Source organism: Silurus aristotelis (assembly GCF_946808225.1).
Source record: "Silurus aristotelis genome assembly, chromosome: 9".
Taxonomy (NCBI): domain Eukaryota; kingdom Metazoa; phylum Chordata; class Actinopteri; order Siluriformes; family Siluridae; genus Silurus; species Silurus aristotelis.
The window spans coordinates 17,058,956-17,080,214 of NC_139582.1; the positions used below are offsets into that span (position 1 = coordinate 17,058,956).

Consider the following 21,259-nt stretch of genomic DNA (forward strand, 5'->3'; position numbering starts at 1 on the left):
GAGGAGGAAGAGGAAGATTAGAGGCTGTGACATATCCCAGGACACAGAACTTCCGGATTCATTGCTGGAAAACCACCCTGAATATTTAGTCTCTTCTGCTGTATCATTTCGTTCACACATTAAACTGTACCCTAGAGACAAGATCTTTTCTGGTGTGTGAATTCACAGCATTTTGCAGACGGCCTTCTAGACTTTGAATTATCATATTTGGTTTACGATTTTAAAGTGTTAATAGCAAATCTGCTTGCTTTAGTATACTTGAGGGTCATGCATTCTTCCTGAAATGATTCTAGATAAAGCTACAAAAGTACAAAAGTCCATTATTACAAATACCTACTATATATGTCACAGGTTGCCAGATAAAACAAACTGAGTGAATTTGAGATACTATTCAATTTGAATTTACTTTTAATATAATCTTCCTCTAATAAATGATCCTTCACTTAATAAGCTTGTTGCAATTTCAGTTTTTGATCAATTAGTTTAAGTAAGCATAAAATATTTAAACATCCTAAAGATTGCATGTGAAATGGTCTGAACTTATAAAGTTTACCCAACCATCAAAACAACTCCTATTTGATTGTGCCGATTAGTTTCCGTAATTATCATTTACTAGTACTCAAATACAAATGAGTATGAAGCAATTACGATGGTCTCTGGAGAACGCACAGTTCAATACTATTGTTCTTCTTTAGACACAAAAAAAAATAAATAAATAAAAGTGTCCAAGACAAATAGCCAGTGGGATTTGGGGAGTTCTGTCCTCGGAGATAGAGAAAACGAGAGAAAATGAGAAAGAAAAAAGAAAGGAGACAAGAGAGATGATCAGCACTTGATTATCAGGGCCTGCTCAAGGTTACCGAGCTGGTCCCATCCTTAATGGAATCAAATCTGATTAGATAATTAGCATGCTATTTGCATAATGTCTGCAATTCATTATCTGGAATGTGAGTTCATCAGTCTTGGCATGATCTACCGTTTTTTTTTTTCTTTTTTCCTCCAAGGCTATTGTCTCAAAGTGATCAGCTATGGCAAGGTCTATAATAACCGAGGAGCACCGGAATGTAAGTTTTACCTCCTTCGGGTCACCATCGTGATCTAAACATAGAGATCATTGAAGAATTTAAACATCAATGCAGATGCTAATATGAATGCATATATATATGCATATATATATATATATATATATATATATATATATATATATATATATATATATATATATATATATATATATATGCTTTATGAAACTTTATTTTATAAAGTTTATAAGTTTATAAAATAAAAAAACTAATTCCAAAGAGTGGAAATTGCATTTATTTTTTGACAATCTCACCTGCAACATTTATGCACTTATCCCATGAAAGATTCGCCAATTACAAGATTTGTCAGTACACCTGAACCATCCAAGGAACCACCACGATGGGATGGTCACTGACGGCCATTTTAAAACGTTTACACCATTCAAACGCCTTACTGCGGCTGAGCGTCTCATCACCATACTGTGCTAGAAGTCTTCTGTAGATATCCGTGGGTTTTTCACCTTCATTCACAAGAAACATTACCACACAATGTCCCATGCACACACTAATACTGTCGTCTTGATTACGGTTTCTGAATCGGCCCGTGCCATGTGTTTCACCTAGCACCTAATTTATTACTTACAACTGTGTGTTATATCTGTATATTATATATACATTATATACAATATCTGTATGTACTGTATGTATATATAATATTGAGCATAATGCATAAAGCATTAACAGCATTAACTTCCTCAGCTACAGGAGTTCATCTGTTGGTTCAAACCACACGCCCCGTTCATCTCCACGATCATCAACGGATCCTTAACATCTGGCCAACTACCTTCAAGCAAACGAGGGTTATTTCCATTTTGAAGAAACCTGCTCTGGATCCATCAGACATTAACAACTACAGACCGGTATCACTTCTCTCCTTTCTTTTTAAATCTCTGAAATGCACTGTATTTAACCAACTATCTGTCTCTCACAGAACAACCACCATGATCCAAACCAGTCTGGTTTTAAAGTGGCACATTCCATAGAGACGGCCCTTTTAACTATTACTGAGAAACTACATGCTGCTCGATCAGGCAAGCTGTAATCTGTACTCTTCCTCCTTGACCTTTCAGCAGCATTTGACACAGTCAACCACAAGACTCTCTTGTCTACCCTCAGGAGCCTCGGTATATGTGGAATAGCATGGGAATGTTTGCTTCCTTCCTGGAAGGTCACTCATACCAGGTAACATGGGGGGCATCTGCCCCACGCAGACTCTCCACTGGTGTCCCACAATGCTCAGTACTTGGTCCCCTACCTTTCTCCCTCTATACCCACTCAATTGGTGAAGTCATATCCTTACATGGGTTTTTTTTTTTTTTTATCACTGCTATGCTAAACACACTTAACTTATATTTTATTTTCCTCTCTCAGATACCAGCTTCGCTTGAATCTCTGCATGTTTGGTGGACTTATCTAAATGGATGAGTGCTCATCAACTAAAACTGAACCCCAGCAAAACAGAACTGCTAGTCAAGATTTTACCTTGGGGTGGCCATGGACAATCAACTGTCCTTCTCCTCACATGTTGCTAATGTGGCTCGTTCTTGTCAATTTTTTCTCTACATCAGAAGGATTCGACCATTTCTGTCCACACAGGCTGCCCAGGCTGGAATAATGCCACACTCTGATGGCAGGTCGACCTTTGAACCTTATTCGTCCACTGCAAATGATCCAAAACGCAGCTGCGCGACTTGTGTGCAACCTGCCCACGTTCACCCACACCACCCCACTGCTGCTTCCTCTACTGGCTTCCACTGATGTTAGCCTACACATTCCACAGCATTAAACATAACTATATTCTGATAAAAATTACACTTTTTCCCAAAAAAAAAAGTACTCTTTGGAAAATGTTTATGATCAATTATAAAAGGAATACAACATTTCCATACACCTGATATACTCCAACAGCTTTGTGTTGATTCAGAAGAAATGAAATAAGAAAGAATTTCACATGGCCGAGAGTTCACTTACAACATCTCACAGGTGAAAACAACGGTGGAGGAACGAGGGGTCTGGGTGTGGCTGCAAAAGCGAGTGTGGATTTTTAGCCACGTGTGTGTATTTTTTATTATTATTTTTCACCATAGCTGAAATGCAAATGGTTCCTAACTAGAAACCCCTGTCGTTTGTAATGCGGGCAGACAGCCAGGCTGATTTGTAATAATGTCTGTGCTCGTGTTGAGGGATTAAGCGCAGGGAGCGAGAGGAGAGACTGGAGACGGGACGACAATACATACAATATGACAAGGCTGCTGATGCAGCGCTGGCAAATAAGCACTAATACATCAGGGTGAATTTACACAAGTGTCCGACTGCCAAGGATTGTACTGACCACACACTGTTACTTAGCAGAGGAACGCTCTCTCACACACTCTCTCACTCTCGCTGTACATGTCCACTGAGGAAAGCTGGTCTAAATTCAGCAGCATGTGTCTCCAGTTCTGTCACTCAGCTCATCCCTCCGTCTTACGTCAATCAATTAAGAAAGAATGCTCTTTTTCCCTGCTGAAAATGTACAATTTATACACACTTACTTTATTCATGCAGCAGCATAGGGGATGATATAATGCTACATCATCAAACACGTGGTCTGTAACACGTGTTAGTAGATCAGCGTAAATACATCACGTCGGCAAGAAAAAAAAAACCTGTGATTCCTAATTAGGGATGTGACATTTTTCTGGCAATTTATTTCCACACCACAGAAGCTCTGACAGCATGAAGCTGCAAATCACAGGATTATGTCAACGTGCGATGTTCTAATGCGTCATTTATTGTGCTGGGTTTCAATGCCCTGGACCTTTATGGACCGTTTGCGGAAGGAGTCTCCAGTAAACTTCTCCATTAAAGGAGTCTGCAATTTTTTTTTAATTCATCGCATTCATTTCAAGAAATGTGCGGTATTTCCAATCTAACAATTGTAACCTGTAAGTAAAACCAGGGAATTGGCTGTTCAGTGATTAAGGGTTATTCTGGATTATTGATCGGAAGGTTGGAGGCCCCAGTTCAAACCCCAGTATTGCCAAACTGCCACTCGTGGGCCCTTGGGCAAGGCCCTTAACCCTTTGTGCTTCAGGTGTGCTGTATCATGGCTGACCCGAGCTTCTCAACATTGCTACAATATACGGAAAAAATCATTCCACTTCTCTCTAATGTATATGAAACAAGAAATTGTATCTAAAGGAAATGTCACTGATGGGCTGAAGATTTCTTAGGAAGAAATGTCCACTATGCTGCCATTTGCCCAAATGATACTGTAAATAATACGATACAAAGGCGAGAAACATATTCAGAGATCACAGAATCTATTCAGAATTGATTCGAACATGGTGCACGGAAGTTATTCCGTTGTGAAGATTTGTGTGCGTGATATAACATTGTATAAAAAATTTACTTGTGTAGGACATGGTAGGGTATGTTTTCTTCTGACGGAGCAGCTCGAATCGTTGCTTGACGAGAGATTTCCACAATCGTGTACTAGTTCTAGATCCCTTTATAACCAGGTAGAATATCAAGACGTCATAATGCATAAGAAAATATACGTTTAATACTTGCAGATTAGAGACAAAATCTTTTGAGAGATGTTCTTTTTTTTTATAAATGATAGACAACATTTAAGCCAATTGTTTGATTTCTAAATAACGTTTACAGAGCTCGGAGGTACGCTTAGGCTCACTGTCTTGTTCTATGGTGAAGTCTATTCCAATTAGTCTAGTTGTAATTGCATGCTGTTGAAGTAAAGCACACCTTGTTGTTCTTTTCACCCCAACTACTGTACGTCTCCAACCTTCATTGCTCCAAAAACAACCCCAAACTATTAAGCTTCTATCTCCATGTTTGACTGTGACTGTGAGTTTGACTGTTTTGCCATGTTTAGGGTGAGACAGTCTGATCACATCTTCTTTTTCTTCTTCTTCTTCTTCTTCTTCTTCTTCTTCTTCTTCTTCTGTTAGATACAAAAAATGTCATTTGGAGTACAATTCTTGGGCGTTTATCCCTTTTTTCCGATGCTTCGAAACAAAAGGAACATGAAGGTGTCACAAAAACCGTAAAAGACTCAAATCTGAAAACTTCTGCATTGCTGTCTACATTCCTTCGTTTATATTTAACATATCTGCCACTTTTCCTGTTACTCATCACCACACTGTTAAACTCATATGCTTAAAAAGCAAAATATTAAATAAAGCTGAAGAGCATGTGCTTTATACAGAGTTTGATTTACTCATGAGCTGTTTAATCAGTCCGTTTAGTTAGTTAGTAGTGTTTTTGGCAGGAGTTTTATTCATAAATAATCAGCAGCCATCAAGTTTTAAAGCAAATATTGAAATCAAATTGAACCGATTTGGACAAGCATAGTGCAGGAAGTGTATCTATGATGTACAGATATACTGCTTTGCAAAGAGAGATCTCTGTGGATAAAATTCAGTAGTGAAATTTCAGGAAAAAAACAAGTGTCGTGTAGCAAATCCAGCAAATCAGAAATGCGTGCACACCACTGTGACCTTGTTTCCGACGCAGAAAGGAGCTGCAGTTCCATCGCCTGAACGTTTTCAGCTCTGTTTAAGAAGTATCCAGGTGAATATTTTTTGCTGAGACTTCAAATTGCATCACATTATTTCTTATAATTTCACCTCAGAATCCAGTATACACACACACACACAAACACACACACATACACACACTCAGCTGTGAGGAACAGATTGTGTTTATACCCAAGTGCCCCCTTGTCATAATTCCATCAGAGAGAAGTAAAGCGGTTAAATCCACTCACTCATGCAGTTAAAGCTGTCCTTTTTTTCGTTTGCCTTCAATTAAAGCCCATTTAATTATCCGCTTAATCCAGGTACGCATGCTGAGCAGCCATTAGCAAAGAACGCTAAATGAAACACAGCAAACACACACCAGCACAAGAAGATGTTTCACTTCTCAAAACCACACAGCAAAGGAGAGAAAAGGAAAGTGCAATACCTTTGCTCTTGGCTACAGACATTGTAGTTTGGGCAGAGAGGTTGAAAGAGCAGAAAGATCCGGTAAAGGATGCATTTTTTTTTTTTTTTTTTTATGAAGACAAAAGAAAGAAAAAGTTAGTGCTCAATACAAATCCAATGCACTAACCAGTATTAAGTGTTTCAGAAGAGGAAAGTTAAGCATACCTTGTTCGGCCATCATCATGTGTGCCAAGCCTTAGAGGAAGACAAACATGGAGAGAAAGAGAGAGATCGAGAGAGAGGGATCTCAGTACACACTGTTCATGATGTATCATGATGATGATACATTGATTCACTAAGCAAAGCACTGTAAGGGGGTTGTATTTTCGCAATACAAAACCGACATCAATTTTGAAAAAAAAAGTCAAAAGCATTAATGCTAAACACACATCTGACAATGTAAAAATAGCATTGGTCATTAAAGCTAGAAAATATTTTGTAGTTTGTAGTGACCTTAATCAGTATCAGTATCTAAGTCAAAGTATTATATACCATACACCATGAAACCGAGCACTACATTGTGCTAACTAATAGATTGTGTAATCTGTTAGCAAAACCTGCTATGAAGTGAACCTGGTCCTCTCTAATTCGTAGCTATGATGTGGTAAAATGTAGCCAAACTCCAGTACTAAATCTAATGACTACATTTATGCTAATAGCTTGTTTGTGAATGTTTAGGGTGAAGTTATAAATGAGTTACAAATGCCCGTGTCAACTCCTGTATTAGTGATTATCTAACAGCTTGCTAACTGATTGTAAGCTGTTCATATAAAAACATTTTTCTTGTTCGTAATAAGACCATTTTCTAGCTAAATAGATGCATAGTAAACTAGGAACATTTTCAAAAAGTTATAATGCTTCATAATGTTTTAAGGCACTGCTCTCCCCCAATATAGTGATCAGCCTTAATACTGTATAGAAATCTTTATTAGCGTTAAAACACATCTAACGCTTTAGAACATTAAGAACTTGGTTTCGGTTTGAATAGACATTACAGCAGTATGTCTGTTAATAACTGTGGTAAGTCACATGGTTATTATCTGTAATAAGGAAAACTTTAGGAAAGAATTATAAATAAATACTTGATATGTTTCTTTAAAAGAATTCTATATGTTAGTGATATTTTGATGCACTGTTATGTTATGCACACCGCTTATAATGCTTTATAGTCTATTAACAATTCCCAGTGCACCGAAGACAATGCTATAAAGTACACAGCATTTTTTTAAGTGAAAGTATAACTTTATAAATAATAAACTATAATTATATATATATAATGTTATTATAATTAGATATGAGTATAATAAAAACATTTTTATAAAGTATTATATATAAATAATTCTATTTATAGATTACATTACATCGTGAATGAGTTTTAATATGCTAATACGTTCATAGTTACATTATATGATGTAAATTTATAGTGTCACTACAAACATGAACATAATGTGTGATATTGCTGGTGTTAGAACATGCTTCTAACATGAACTCACCTGGGATACTGTTGGCCTCTGCGTGTAGCATTCAAGGATCAGCAGGGGAACAAAAAAAAGAAGAAGAAAAAAAAAAAACACAAGAAGAGAGAAAGATTTCCAACATTAGAGATCACTCTGGTTGCCGTTGCATGAAATCCATCATGCAAACCCTTGGCACACCTGCCAGCATGCACGAGGCTTTATTACGGCCCTGTGCATGTTCACAAACGTTCTTTATTTGACCCACAACACCAGAAAGATCTATGTGCTTTCCTGGGTTTACACACTTTCCTGTAACCCACATCCTCGTCTGAGCCATAAATCCAAACAGGCACTAGGACAGAACCTGCTCCCTATAGAGAGGGCCATGGATTTATGAGACGCTGATGCTTGCGTGGAACTCAAGTCCACGTGCTTTTAAGCCTGTCAGAGTTCTCCTTTACTGCAGACACACCTTCTCGATAACGCCAGCTGTTCCTCTGGAAACATCCCAAACACGAACAAGATCTTGAGGAGCACTCGGGATCTCGACATGCTAATAAACTGGTTATTAATGACATAGATAGGAGAGGATTATTGTTTTTTTGTTTGTGATATTGATTGAGTTTTAGCATTTATATAAAGATTCAAATCTAAATGTTTTGCAAAAGATAATTTTAATTAAAAATCATTATATATACAATTAATTTTATTTTGTTTTATATATTTATTTCATTTACCACATAATATATTTTTAAAAATAATCATAAGTAGTTATAATCACATGCATATTGCGCACCTTAGCACTGCAAAACCCACGCTATAAATGCATTACAAAATTACTGTGATATTACATTGTGTAACCTTTTTCTCATAACCATGACTTTGTAATGCATTTAATACCATTACCTATCATAGTCCTGTAGAAATGCTCATAAGTGGTTATAGTCAGGCATAACACATAAGAGTATGACTGCATAATGCCTATATAACTATACAAATCTATAAAATGCTCACAGGTATTAATAATCACATGCGTTACACTCTACAAACTGCAACAAATTGAGCTTATAATGCCAGGCTACATAATGCATTATAATAACTGTGCATAAAGGGGTTGAAATCAGTGGCATCTTTTTCTCTCTCTATAATGTACTATTAACGCACATGTTCTATAACAGGTTATATATCATACGTAATCTATTACAGTGCCAAAATTATGTCCTATAAATGCTTATAAGACGTTATACTCACACTGCAAGCACAGCTTATAGCATATAACAGCTATAATAATGTGCTATGCATTTTTACATTATGTACCAATTCTATTATTTATATGTATTTGTTATATTGTCATAACAGTTTATAACACCTATATAGTTCAGATTAGGTCTGTTCTTCATTTTAAAAAGCTCATTTTCATTAGTTTGAATTTATGCTAATCATATATATAAATACACAACGAATAGTATGTTTGTCTGCTCTGCATCCAACTCTCAGTTATTAACTTCGCTGAGGAGATGCATTACGTAATACGCTGTAATCTCTAATCAGCAGCTCATGCTACATCTAAGCTTGATTTTCTCATATCTGACAACGTCCAGCCTGACTACTTCATCTACTTCTTCTCAAACTCTTCTCATATTTATTCCTACCCCAGTTTCTCTATAAGGCTGAAAACTATTTTTTTGTTCCTCCACCCCAAAGATCGATAAGCATCTTGACATCTTCTTCTGTCAAAACCTCAGGATCTGGAGTCAACTTGCAACTGAAACTGAGTCGTTTTCATCTGCTTGCTAATACGGCTAATAATTTGATCTTCGGCAGGATTAAATCTAAAGTCCGCGTGTGCTACATTCTAAAGCCCTCCGCACGGGAAGGAAGAACTGACTGAGTGCTTGTTTGGCAGCTGAAATTGGTTTGTTATTCCACGCCTGTAAAAAGACTACACACATTTGCAAATAATGTAAGTGTACGGCTGTCACATTTGCCACCGAGTGAGGAACATACGCTACAGCGACAGCAAATAGTTCCGAGGCCATTTTAGCCATCTGCCCGTCGAGGGAAGTGTCACGTTCCTGTTGCTGTTTCTGCGTTTGGAACCGAATGCATTCTCTCACAACACACATCGCGGGATCATTTCTACACTGACGACTAAGTGTCGCCATATGGAACCAAATCAAAAGCGTTTTCTCTGTGATTTTTACAACGGCACATTAGAATGAGGACTATAAGCACATTTATAACACGTTATAATGATTTATTTTGGCTTGGCAAACACTGTTATAATCATTTAGGTAAAAGAGTTCAAGATTGTGAAATAATTAATTTTAACTACCACTTGTAATAGCATACTATATCACCATTATGTCGTCTCGTAATGCTCTACACAATGTGGGGCTTTGTAATGTAATTATGACTTAAACACTACTACATGTTAACAATCTATAACCCAAAACAATCACAATAGTCTAATGCATTTTTATGAATAATTATAACCATGTGTATAAATAAGTTATAACCTGTTATTACCCTATGAACAATTACTTGAATGAACCTTTTATGAATAATAACATAGTACAGGTACAAAATAAAGAAGGTACATACTTAGAAGGTGCAAAATACATAATAGCACCTAACCTATTTCTGTATGAATGCTCATAAGCAGTTATAGATACATGCATATCCTACAAACTATATTTATACTGCATCACTGATTATGTCAAGCTACATAAGGCATTATGGCAACATTTTCTCTAAAAGCCATACCTATGATAGACTATAAAGACATTTATACTTATGAATGTTATAATGCCTTTAGAAGGTTAAATACCTATTGTTATAATTACTTATATAGCATTCCAGTTATATAATGCATTATAAGTAGTGTTCATGACACATGATTCCAGCAAGCCCCACTTTGTATAGTGCTTTATAAGAAGATACAATGATGATACAGTGATTAAAGCACAACTTTTAATACATATATTAACAATGTATTAGTGCATTATAAACAATGCTATAATGCACTAATGCACTACCAACATGCACAGTATATCAATTTACTCACTATATGATTTTATAGAAAGTCAGGTTACCCATTATATCATATTTCTATAGTGCATTATAACATTATTTTGTTCAATGTTCTTATGTACGTGGACACATACGTGGACATCGTGACCAACATAATCCTATGCAATTGCTTATAACTATTTATAAATAGCCAACATAAACAGTCTATATACCTTAATAATGTAAGGTTTATAACATATAATATCTTTTCATAAGTAAACTGTAAACCATCCATTTATGAGGCTCTACAAAACAGAAGTTATATCTTTAGTTATAAGATTTATTATATATTATAACATTTGTTATAATGATTTACAACATTAAAATATGCAAAATCCATATTTCCAACTCATCTATTTTATAGAATTACAGAACAACAATGAAAGCATGAGTATACGAATTGCTAATGTAGGGTTACATACCCATAGTAATTGCCTGTTCATAAGAACATTATGCATGCATACACTATGTTATAATGCATTATAGCAATAAATTGTAATAAGAACAGAGACTGTGTTAAAGTGTATATAAAGAAAGTATAATATATGAAGGCATATAATAACGTTTTAGGATTGCTATAAAGGTATCTATAACCACTTATGAGCATGAGTTTATGTTAGTTCAAGTTTGAGTTTATTTCCAAAACGCTTTTAACAACTGCATTCACATTTCTACAATGGTGTACTTATAACACGGTTCTGCTGTTAGAAACTTGCAGTAGAGATACTACAGCAGAGCCCGTTATAATGCAGCACAACATTATTATTTATGAACAAGCGATGTGTTATGTCACCTGCCACTAGCTGTTATAAAAATACAATATATATTATATATTTTATATGATGTAGTAATAATCCATGAACAAATGAAGTTTTTGGGTACAGTAGGAAATTTTTCCCTGTGTGTTCTATGCATGTAATTATGAGCATTCATACAGGCTTATACATGGTATTATAGGGCGCAGTGTTTTCTATGAATTCAGGATTAATAAAAAAGTGACACCACATACTGTTTCCCTTGTGTGCAATGCATATGATTATGTATGGTAGGGTTTATATTGTTATAAATTGTTAGAAATGTATTGAAAACAGGACACATTCAGGATTTTTATTTAGTGTGTTATGCAAGTTATTATGCAGGCCTACACCTGGAATCATTAGGTACTAGAGTAATCTATGTATAATGATTATGAATGCATCTATAAAGCATTATGGATGCAAAATCAATGCAAACTGAGACTTGAGAATTTCTGTATTTCCAGTGGTTCAACGTTTCATAATAAATTTAGCCGATTTATATTTGAATAACAGAAAAGCGAGCGAGGTGTGATGCGATACGATCTTTAGGCCAGAGGGCAGAGTTTTTTAAAAGCATCCCGGCTCCCCAGTGGATCTTTATAAATTGCGCTCAGCCCTGTAAATTAGGTTATTTATTCTTTTACGATGGTCTGCACTCTTCCAGAGGCTTCAGAGAAACCAGAGCTGCTTTTACTAGCGCAGGCTCCTATCAGTGGACCGCAAAACCCTGCCAACCAAACAAGATGGAGAGAAACCACAACAATAAATCATGGCTAAAATTCTACTCGCCTCCTCCTCCCACCCTCGACTATAAATTTAAGCCTAGCGCCCGTACGAGCGATTCGGCTGCCAGCACCGTAGTGGATATAATCTCTGCTGGAGCGCTGCTCTACATAGATAGCGACAAAAAAACAGACAAAAGACGCTCTCGTTTATCCAAAACCGCATGCAGGCTCCCACATGCGGCGCACAATTGCGACATCGGACACAAAGCTTCCGCGTTGAAAAAAAAATTTGCTTAAACAAAGCATAATCTGTATTCAGCCATTTTGTGTTCCAGGCAAGCACTGGAAAGGGTTGTGTCTGCAGTGAGGAGAACTACCAACATGGCACGGCACACTCTTCATTCATCAGCCCAACTGAAACGCTTCAGTCTTTATGGAAAAAGCTTTGGGTCTAAGAGTCAGAAACATCCTGCTTATTCTTTTTTTTTTGTGTAGTTTTTTTTTTTAGAAACCATTCGTCAGCAGAATTTATTTAATTCAGTGTTTTTAAAATAGACACGATTTCACATTGAAATAAAACATTGCATGAATAAAATGCACAATAGTGTTCAAAGGATAGATTGAGCTTTACATTTTAGCACTACAGCACAACACAAGAATAATTCACAAATGAATATCAGTCAGTCAGTAAACTCTTCGGGTACCTTGCACGGGTGGGATCATGCACCAGGGTCTAAAGGTGCTTTAAGGAAAACTTAAAAAAAAAAAAATACAAATCATTATTTGTTTCTGGTTAATGAATAAAAACGTACATCAGAACAGTTGTGTATGAGAACGCATCGACGCATCGGAGGGGTTATTTCCTCCCTCGAAAACGTCCCTCGTGAATTCAAGTACAACACAATATCAATGTGACCTTCATGAAAATGATCCGCTTGAATGGCAGAAAGGGAGAAAACGTGTCGTTGTATTGAACCAGCAACACTGGTGCATAAAGCTGTGAAATGGCCACCAGCCACCTTGAAATCCCCTGAGAATCTAAAATGGCTACAGCAGGAATGTTCACACAAACACACCTCAACATTGAGAAAAAAAAAAAAAAAGTAATTGTGTACTTTTTTGTAATTAACATGTTATATGATGAAAAAGAAAGGAGAGATGGTTGTGAATGAATCAAAGCTGGAATTCTCTCACATATAAAATCACAGAAACACCTTCCATCTTATGAGGGTTCTCAGGAGGATGCCGTTCTGGATAAAACGTCTCGAGATGTTGTTAATGGAGATTAAAATAATACACCTGGAAACAAAGCTAGCACGCTTCTCTTTTCCTCGTCACTGCGTTGGTGTGAATGTTGCCGTTGTTGTGTACTTTGAGAAATCCTTTGAAGGATTGTAATTGGAGCTTTGGGACCGCTGGAGAAGCTTAAACTTGTTTCTTGGGTTAAAAAAGCATAGGTACAGGTTGCCTTCACCGTAACACGCCAGTGACAGGGAAAGTATGGTTTGGTAGCTTTAGTTCTGAGAATGAAATCTTTCTGAATTGGAACTCAAATATTGCGAAATAAAATGAAGAGGGATGAGATGTATAAAATATTGAAGAGCTGACATGTCACACGGCTATTTAAAAAAAAACTATATCAAATTATATTAAACTTTTAAGCGAGACATTGATTGGATCTACTTTAACGCTTTACCTTCGCTGCAGAATTGGCCAATGTACTCCGTCTTGGAACAATCGCACAGCGGTTCCCCGTCCACAAGGGCGCAAATCCCGCCGTTCTCGCACGGGTTCTCGGTGCAAATGCCCTCCGTGTCCATTCGGACCCTCTGGCTGCTGAGTAGTGTAGGTTCCTTGTTGCCGTATTTCAGGTCCCTAATAACTCCTTTAAAAGGCGGAAGGTCCTTGGCGGTGGGTAAGGTCAGGGCCGAGGTGCGAATGTCCTGAGGGACTCCGCCCAGGAACAGGTCACTAACAATCTTCATGTACTGCCTCTGAGGTCGCACCTCGTCAGCCTTGCTGTCTCCATCCAAACCGAGTACCGTCCTCAGGTTGGACCTGCTCACGGTGACCGAGTGCCAGCTGCTGTCGTTGACCCGTTTACCCGAAACCAGCGTGGTCTCAGCACAGTCGATGCTGAAACGCAGCTGCAGCTTGCCCTCCACCACCATCAGCTGCAGGAAGTCGCAGTAGCCACCGTCATCGAAGTACAAGACCAACGCCGTAGATGCGTCTGTTTTGACCCGGAAGCTGAGGTCACTTTTGGTGCTGGCGTCCCAGCGGAGAAATCGGGCCCACTGTCCTCGCACACCCGGGAACTCCAAACCCAAACAAGAGCCGAGCACAGTACTGAGCAGCAGCTGCAGCTGGACCGGGTATCTGAGCAGAGTCATGTTGAAAGTGCTGGATGTTTTTGAGGGAGGGGTTTATAATCCTGTGCAATAGGAAAGCATTGAAAAAATAGCTTTGGTTCAAAGGTCCGTATATCCAAAGTACATCCCAAAGTACACGTAAACGATTTTCAAGACGGGATGCTGACGTCAAAGAGTAGAGAAGGTAAAATCCGTAAAAAGTGAACGGAGGACAGTAGAGAGGAGTAGAACAGTCTTAAGTAACAGTCATAAGGCCAGTTTTATTGAACAGTCCGATTTCTGTCAGAAGACAGTTTTATTTGTCACAAAAGACGGCACAGAAATGCAAAAACTAAATCAGGAGGCGGGGTTTTGCTCGAAAAAAAATTGCTGCCCCCGAATGCAAAATTCCAGTTCCACTATGGTCGCTTTTTAACCTTAGAGGAAAAGACTTTCATGTTGTCTTGCGGGTTACAGCGTAGTCCAGTGTAGTGATCGTATTCCCAGGGTTGGAGCTGTCAAAACAAAAAAAGCATTACATTTCAGAAAACAAAAATCTGTAAGATCTACGCTCGAAGCAAATCATCAGGAACTTTAACATACTTTGAGTTATCGAGTGCCATTAACTCTTAAATCACTCAAACTTGTAACAGATTGTCATCCAATTCATTTCTTTCACCATTTTTATTCCTTACATTGCGAAGACGTTCCGCATTATCGGTCATCTGGTGGCCAAATTACCTCAATTACACTTTTGCCAAACTCCAGCAATATTGTATTAATCCTGATTTATCTGCAGATGTGGAGAAATTATGGATTGCGTCCAGGAAGAAGAATCCATTAACTGAAATAATCATGAATAAATAAAAAAATTAAAGCAATAGCCTTATAATCTTCGTTATTTTCATTGTCGATTGTCTGTTATCCAGAAATAAAAGGCAAAAAAACAATATCATAAGTATAAATTGTATGGAATGTTCCAGCATGACAATACCCCTGTGCACAAAGCCAGCTACATGAAGATCTGCTTTACATGGGTAGGAGTGGAAGATCTCCTGCTATAACTCTCTGACCTGAATTCTAATAAACAGAATGAATGTGAAAGCTGACTGCACCCCAGGATTCCTCACCTCACCCACATCAGTACAAGACTTTATTAACACCCCTTGTAGCTAAATGAATCTCCACAAGTTCACTTCAACACCTAGTGGAACATCTTCCCAGAAGAGTGGAGGTTGTTTTAACAGTAAACAAGGATTAAATGTAGAATGGAATTCCAAAAGCACACACCAATCTGATGCTCAGGCGTCCACAAACTTTTGTCCTTATATATTTATATATCTTTTTTTCCAAGAATGATCTCTAGAAGTAGACTGTACAGAAATGCAAAATATCATAAATAATCAATCATATATATATATATATATATATATATATATATATATATATATATATATATATATATATATATATATATATATATATATATATGCTTATAATAAATATCACACTTATATGATCTTGTATATGATGTTTTTGGGTGTCTGATGAAAATTCGATTCGATTCATCTTTAATGTTTTTGCACAAGTTACAGTACTAAATTTAATTAGCATCTAACCAGATGTGCACTGGTAGCAGTGTAAAATATTTACATATGTACAGGTGGGCGAGGTTATGATATGTGATAGATTTAAATATATAATGACATATGAACGAACAATATGTAATGAACAATATAAAAATGTTGAATTCGAGATCAAAAATTATTTTATAGAAGATAAAAAAAATCAAGTACAAATAATCCATAATGGAATAAATTAAAAGAATGAATTCTTTTTTTCAAGACGTAAATTTTACGTTACAAAAATTCTATTTCTAAACGCAGGTCCTTGTAAATTTGATTTCTGTGATGCTGATGATCTCTGAGAATGATCTTATCTGATATTTTATTTTCAGTAGAGACAAAGTGATATCTGATCATTTTTTTATTGTATTTCTCAACTGATTTTCCCAAATGGAATCGAGACTAAGACTGATACTAATGTCTTTGGGTTCAAATCTGATCTTTGCTTCATGATGTGGTAGAAAACTAATAATTTGGTACTAAATGTCACTGATAAAACCGTATTCTGTTGTTGGTTTGATCGGAGTTGTAATGAATCACGCATTTTGCAGGAGGACTTTCGGTTCGTCGAGAAACAGCACCTGCTTTCTTTCATCATGAGCCCACAAAGATGAATAGGCTCGGATTACATAGCAGCATACGAGGTGTAACCTAATAGGCGTCTAATATTTCCTGTGTGGCTGCCAGGAGTGCAGGTAGCAGGTACAGCTGGACAATAGTTTTTGTAGAGTCACACAATTGCCATGAAGCAGAAACACAATGCGTACAAACACACAGCTGCCTGGTGAGCAGGCCAAGGAGAAAGAGCCAGCAAACAGGAGAGAGAGCGAGCCTGGCTGCTAATAACACATACTCCATGTTGGCTCTTGCCCACACCTCAAAATGTACTCGTATGTAAGTGTGTGTGTGTGTGTGTGTGTGTGTGTGTGTGTGTGTGTGTGTGTGTGTGTGTGTGTGTGTTCCATTTCTTTTTTGTCAAACAAGGGCCTGTAGTCTGTGCAAAAGAGAAGGAGGAGGGAGGTGAAAAGGCTAAATTGCACACATCATTGTCCTCATTGATATGTGAACATCGTGCCCCAATGGCTACGCCACACGCCACCACACACACAAAAAAAGGGGGGAAAAAAAAGGTCATGCATTTAGGTCCACTTCAAGGAGGAGATTGAAAGGGGAGGACGAACGATGGTGAGCAACCCGAGCGACATTAATGACAGAAAGTCTACCCGTTCATCACACGCTGCTCAAGCGACAAATACCGCTCCAAAATTAGACGCACGGTCAGGAAGGGTGACCTCGACCATACACGTTCACATCCACAGCACAATCCTCCCTCCATCCTGCGCTTTCGGTTGACGTTCGATGGCGAGGATGTTCTAGGCCCTACCTGCACCCAATGAGGCTTTCCCTTCCTCCCCTAAAAAAAAAAAATGCAGAGATTGAGACACCGCCAGCATCGCCACCGAGCCCACTGCAGCCCTCTGCGCCAATCACCTCCTGCATTACATCACCCTCAAAATGCACCACCGCCGCCCCTCTCTCTCTCTCTCGCTCTCTCTCTCCAAAAGACACACCATCAGACCCATCAGCTCAAAATCATTAACGCAGGATTAACACAAGTCACCTCATGGTACACTTGCACCACTGTGGTAAAAGGTGCGGATGGTGTTGGGTGTGTATGTGTGAAGCCAAAACGACAAAAACATCACGTCACACTGCAGTCGTTGCTCCTTTTTTCCTATTTTCCTTTTTTCCCATTTTTTACACCCAGACAATTAGATACCATTTTCCATTTCTTTTAATTCCCTTCCCAGAATGTTACCAGAAACATGCATCATCAATCGCTGATTTCAAATTGTTTATATATTTATATATCAAATGCATTGCCAAAAATACAAATGGACATCTTTTCAGAATAATAACAGATTGCGAAATTCTAATCTCATCATCGCGTGAGTCAAATTTGAGTGTTTTTAACTAAAATAAATAAATAAATAAATCACCTCTCTTAATTCGGAAGACATTTTAAATGGGGGGAAAAAAACGATTCTGTCCGCACTAAAATTGTACAGATGCACCAGTTGTGGAGGGAGTAGGGGGGTCTTCATTTTCCTGCTTTTTAATGCACAGAGAAAAGGGGGGATCGTATAATTTACACGCGCGAGTGTAAAGTCGCATTTTATTATAATATTTTAAAATAAATAGCGATGCGACGTTTAAAGGTTTATTTCCAGAGTGTCGGGTTTTGGTGCAGAAACAAAAAAAATTGCAAAAAAGAAACTAATATAAAGCATCTTTATAAAATAAGTTTTCCACACACGCACTATAGTCACACGACAAGCCGCAAAAAAATAAAAATAAATAAATAACACACACGCGGTTCTTCTTGAATAATTAGGAAAAGAGAGAAGGGATTTTTTTTAGAGGTCACTGCGTAACACCAAAGTCACGTTTACATCCAGAAAACACGAGTTCGGGTCAGAACAATAAGTGCAAACTGTAAAATATAGATATATATGATTCAATTATATCGAAAAAAATCCTACACACTACATTTATTCTTTATTTTAATAATAAGAAAAGACACTGCGCATCTGATATGCACTTAAAATCCAATCTAAACGAAACTGCAGCATGTCGCCTCACCTATTGTTCTTATTTTATAGCATCTTCAATTTTTTGTTTCTTTTTATTATTATTGTCGTTTTTTTTTTTGCCTTATAGCACATGCTCCTATTAGGAACATTCATCCAGATTCTGCTCAGTCTGTGGTGGTGAGATTACAGCTTAATGGGCCTCGTTTCTCCGCAGGGTTGGGGGGAAAAAAAGAAGAAAATCCGCTTCTGTTCGATGCACGATTATTTCCAAAGCAGCTCAAATGCGTGTACAAGAAAGAAAATAAAAAATAAAAAAGAAGAATTTTTTTTTATGTGAATTTTGTGTAGAATTTTTTATAGAAACACATTTGTGTATATTTTATACACGTGTGATTTTGCACTACGGAACGAAAAAATACGCATTAAAAAAAAAAAGAAATATTTGTGGGTGTTATTAGGCGAAAAAGGAGTGTGTGTGTATGTGTGTGTGTGTGTGTGTGTGTGTGTGTGTGTGTGTGTGTGTTAAATACATATCTCATATAATAGATTAATTTCCACAATTTCAACAAATCGAAAAGAAAATATATTTCTAATTAACTCATTGTAAAAAAAAATACATAACATTAATATTAATATTTTAATAATAAAACTAGTAATAAACAACAATTTTTACTATAAAACGCGACCTGCAATTGGACTAAATTTTAAGCTCTTGCAGTAAAATATTAGCATTAAATATGCCTGAATTGTTGAAAATGAAAACTGAGTGTTAAATCAGGTTCAGTGTGTGTGTGTGTGTGTGTGTGTGTGTGTGTGTGTGTGTGTGTGTGTGTGTGTGTGTGTGTGTGTGTGTGTGCATGAACCTGCTCCTGCATGGCGTGTGTCCAGGATGAAACCTGATTTAGGTATTTATTATTCAGACACGACTTTATAGATTAGAATAAATACAATTAAATAATTAATTAAACAAGCGAATAAAACCAAAAGAAAAAAAAGATTTAAACATTAAAATACTCCAAATCAGACACATCACTAGCATTTATTCTGTTCTTTTTCTTTTTGTTATAGTATAATTGAAGGTTTGAATTAGACAAGGCCCTGTTTTTTCAATATATAAATATAAAAACGCGGTGTTATGAGTGTATTATATTAATTATATGTTATTTACTACAGTAGGCACCAAGAAGCCTGTTTATTTTTATATATTATTTTATATTATATTGTTTATACGTATTTTCTAATATTGCAATGAGCCTGTACAGTTTTATTACATGATAACGATGCGGTTTTTATATTCAGCAGGAGAAAGTCTGAACATACAAACAATATCAAGCTGCACGGTTGGGATTTTGTTCCTACGATGAGTCGGAAGTATGTGTGTGTGTGTGTGTGTGTGTGTGTGTGTGTGTGTGTGTGTGTGTGTGTGTGTGTGTGTAATAGAGAGAGAGAGAGAGAGAGAGAGAGAGAGAGAGAGAGAGAGAGAGAGAGAGAGAGAGAAAGAAAGAAAGAAAGAAAGAGAGAGAGAGATCTCCTCCACTTTGGAATCAGCCTCATAACACGTCGAACTCCCCAGAATCACTCGGTTCCGAATCAAGTCCAATGTTAAATCAGACGTTTATTCCGGGGGCGAAACTAAACTCGAGATTAGAGCGCTCGCGCTCACCGTAAGGGGAGAAAAAAAACTCGTAAGGCGCGCGCTCGCGGCCATTCGCCGAGTCGTTTGCGCGCGCCGCCGAAAAGAAGAGTCAAGAAGCTGTCCACAATCCAGTGCTGAAACTTCAAGCGTGTCTGCGTGTGCGCGCGCACGTGTGTGTGTGTATGTGTGTGTGTGTGTGTCTGTGCGCGTGCGGTACTCTAGCTTTACAATATCAAATCAAATTTAAAAAAAGAAAGAAAACAGAAAGCAAAAACGACAAAACGACTGACCTCAGATTCCACCGGAAAGCTGTCAAAGCATAATAATCCGCATCAGAGTCCTGGAATGATGTTTTTCTTTTTTTCTTTCCTTCTTTATTTCTTTTTCTTTATTCTTTTTTTTATTCTGGGTTTACTTCATCTGAAAGAGGAAACGCGGCGGTGATGTGAAGGGGGATTTGGACCCGTGTGAAGCTCCGGTGCCACTGACTGATGGGCGATCCCGAGATTTCCACACACGCACGCACACACGAACGGACGGACGACGCACGCGCGACGCACGACGCACACACACACACACACACACTCGTGTACTGCGCGCGGCTCCGCCTCTCCTCTCGTTGCCAAACTCTCAATTTAAAGGTGTATTCGTTATCCAAAAGAAACTGTGTGTGCGCGTGCGCGCTCGTACGTGTGTGTGTGTGTGTGTGTGTGTGTGTGTGTGTGTGTGTGTGTGTGTGTGTGTGTGTGTGTGTGTTAAGTCAAGTCGTCTAGTGCATTAGTTATCTACATTTTAGAACAGCTGCAACATTTTAGAAGCTTCACACTCTAAATAAACAAATGATGTCCTATTAATTTTACCCAAATTGTTTTTGTTGAAGAACAATTGTGCAATCCTTAAATCAGTACACTTTTAGAAATAGGTACAATACA

The 21,259-nt window shown here is 37.6% G+C and overlaps 1 protein-coding gene across 7 annotated transcripts in view; it reads right to left on the minus strand.

Annotated features, from left to right (window-relative positions):
* nrxn3a (neurexin 3a) overlaps positions 1–21,057 on the minus strand; it is a 299,346-nt gene extending 278,289 nt beyond the window's left edge. For 2 of the 7 annotated variants that reach the window (XM_083551017.1, XM_083551021.1), the window contains exons 1-3: positions 20,618–20,945; positions 13,805–14,987; positions 6,236–6,265 (exon numbers count right to left, since the gene is read on the minus strand). In XM_083551017.1, coding sequence (XP_083407143.1) covers positions 6,236–6,254 — 19 coding nt within the window. In that variant the 5' untranslated portion in view covers positions 6,255–6,265; positions 13,805–14,987; positions 20,618–20,945. Of the gene's footprint in view, positions 1–6,050; positions 6,058–6,235; positions 6,266–13,804; positions 14,988–20,617 lie in introns of those variants that run through there. The other 5 variants (XM_083551020.1, XM_083551019.1, XM_083551016.1 and 2 more) reach the window with 4 other exon arrangements.
* Positions 21,058–21,259: the final 202 nt, after the last annotated feature.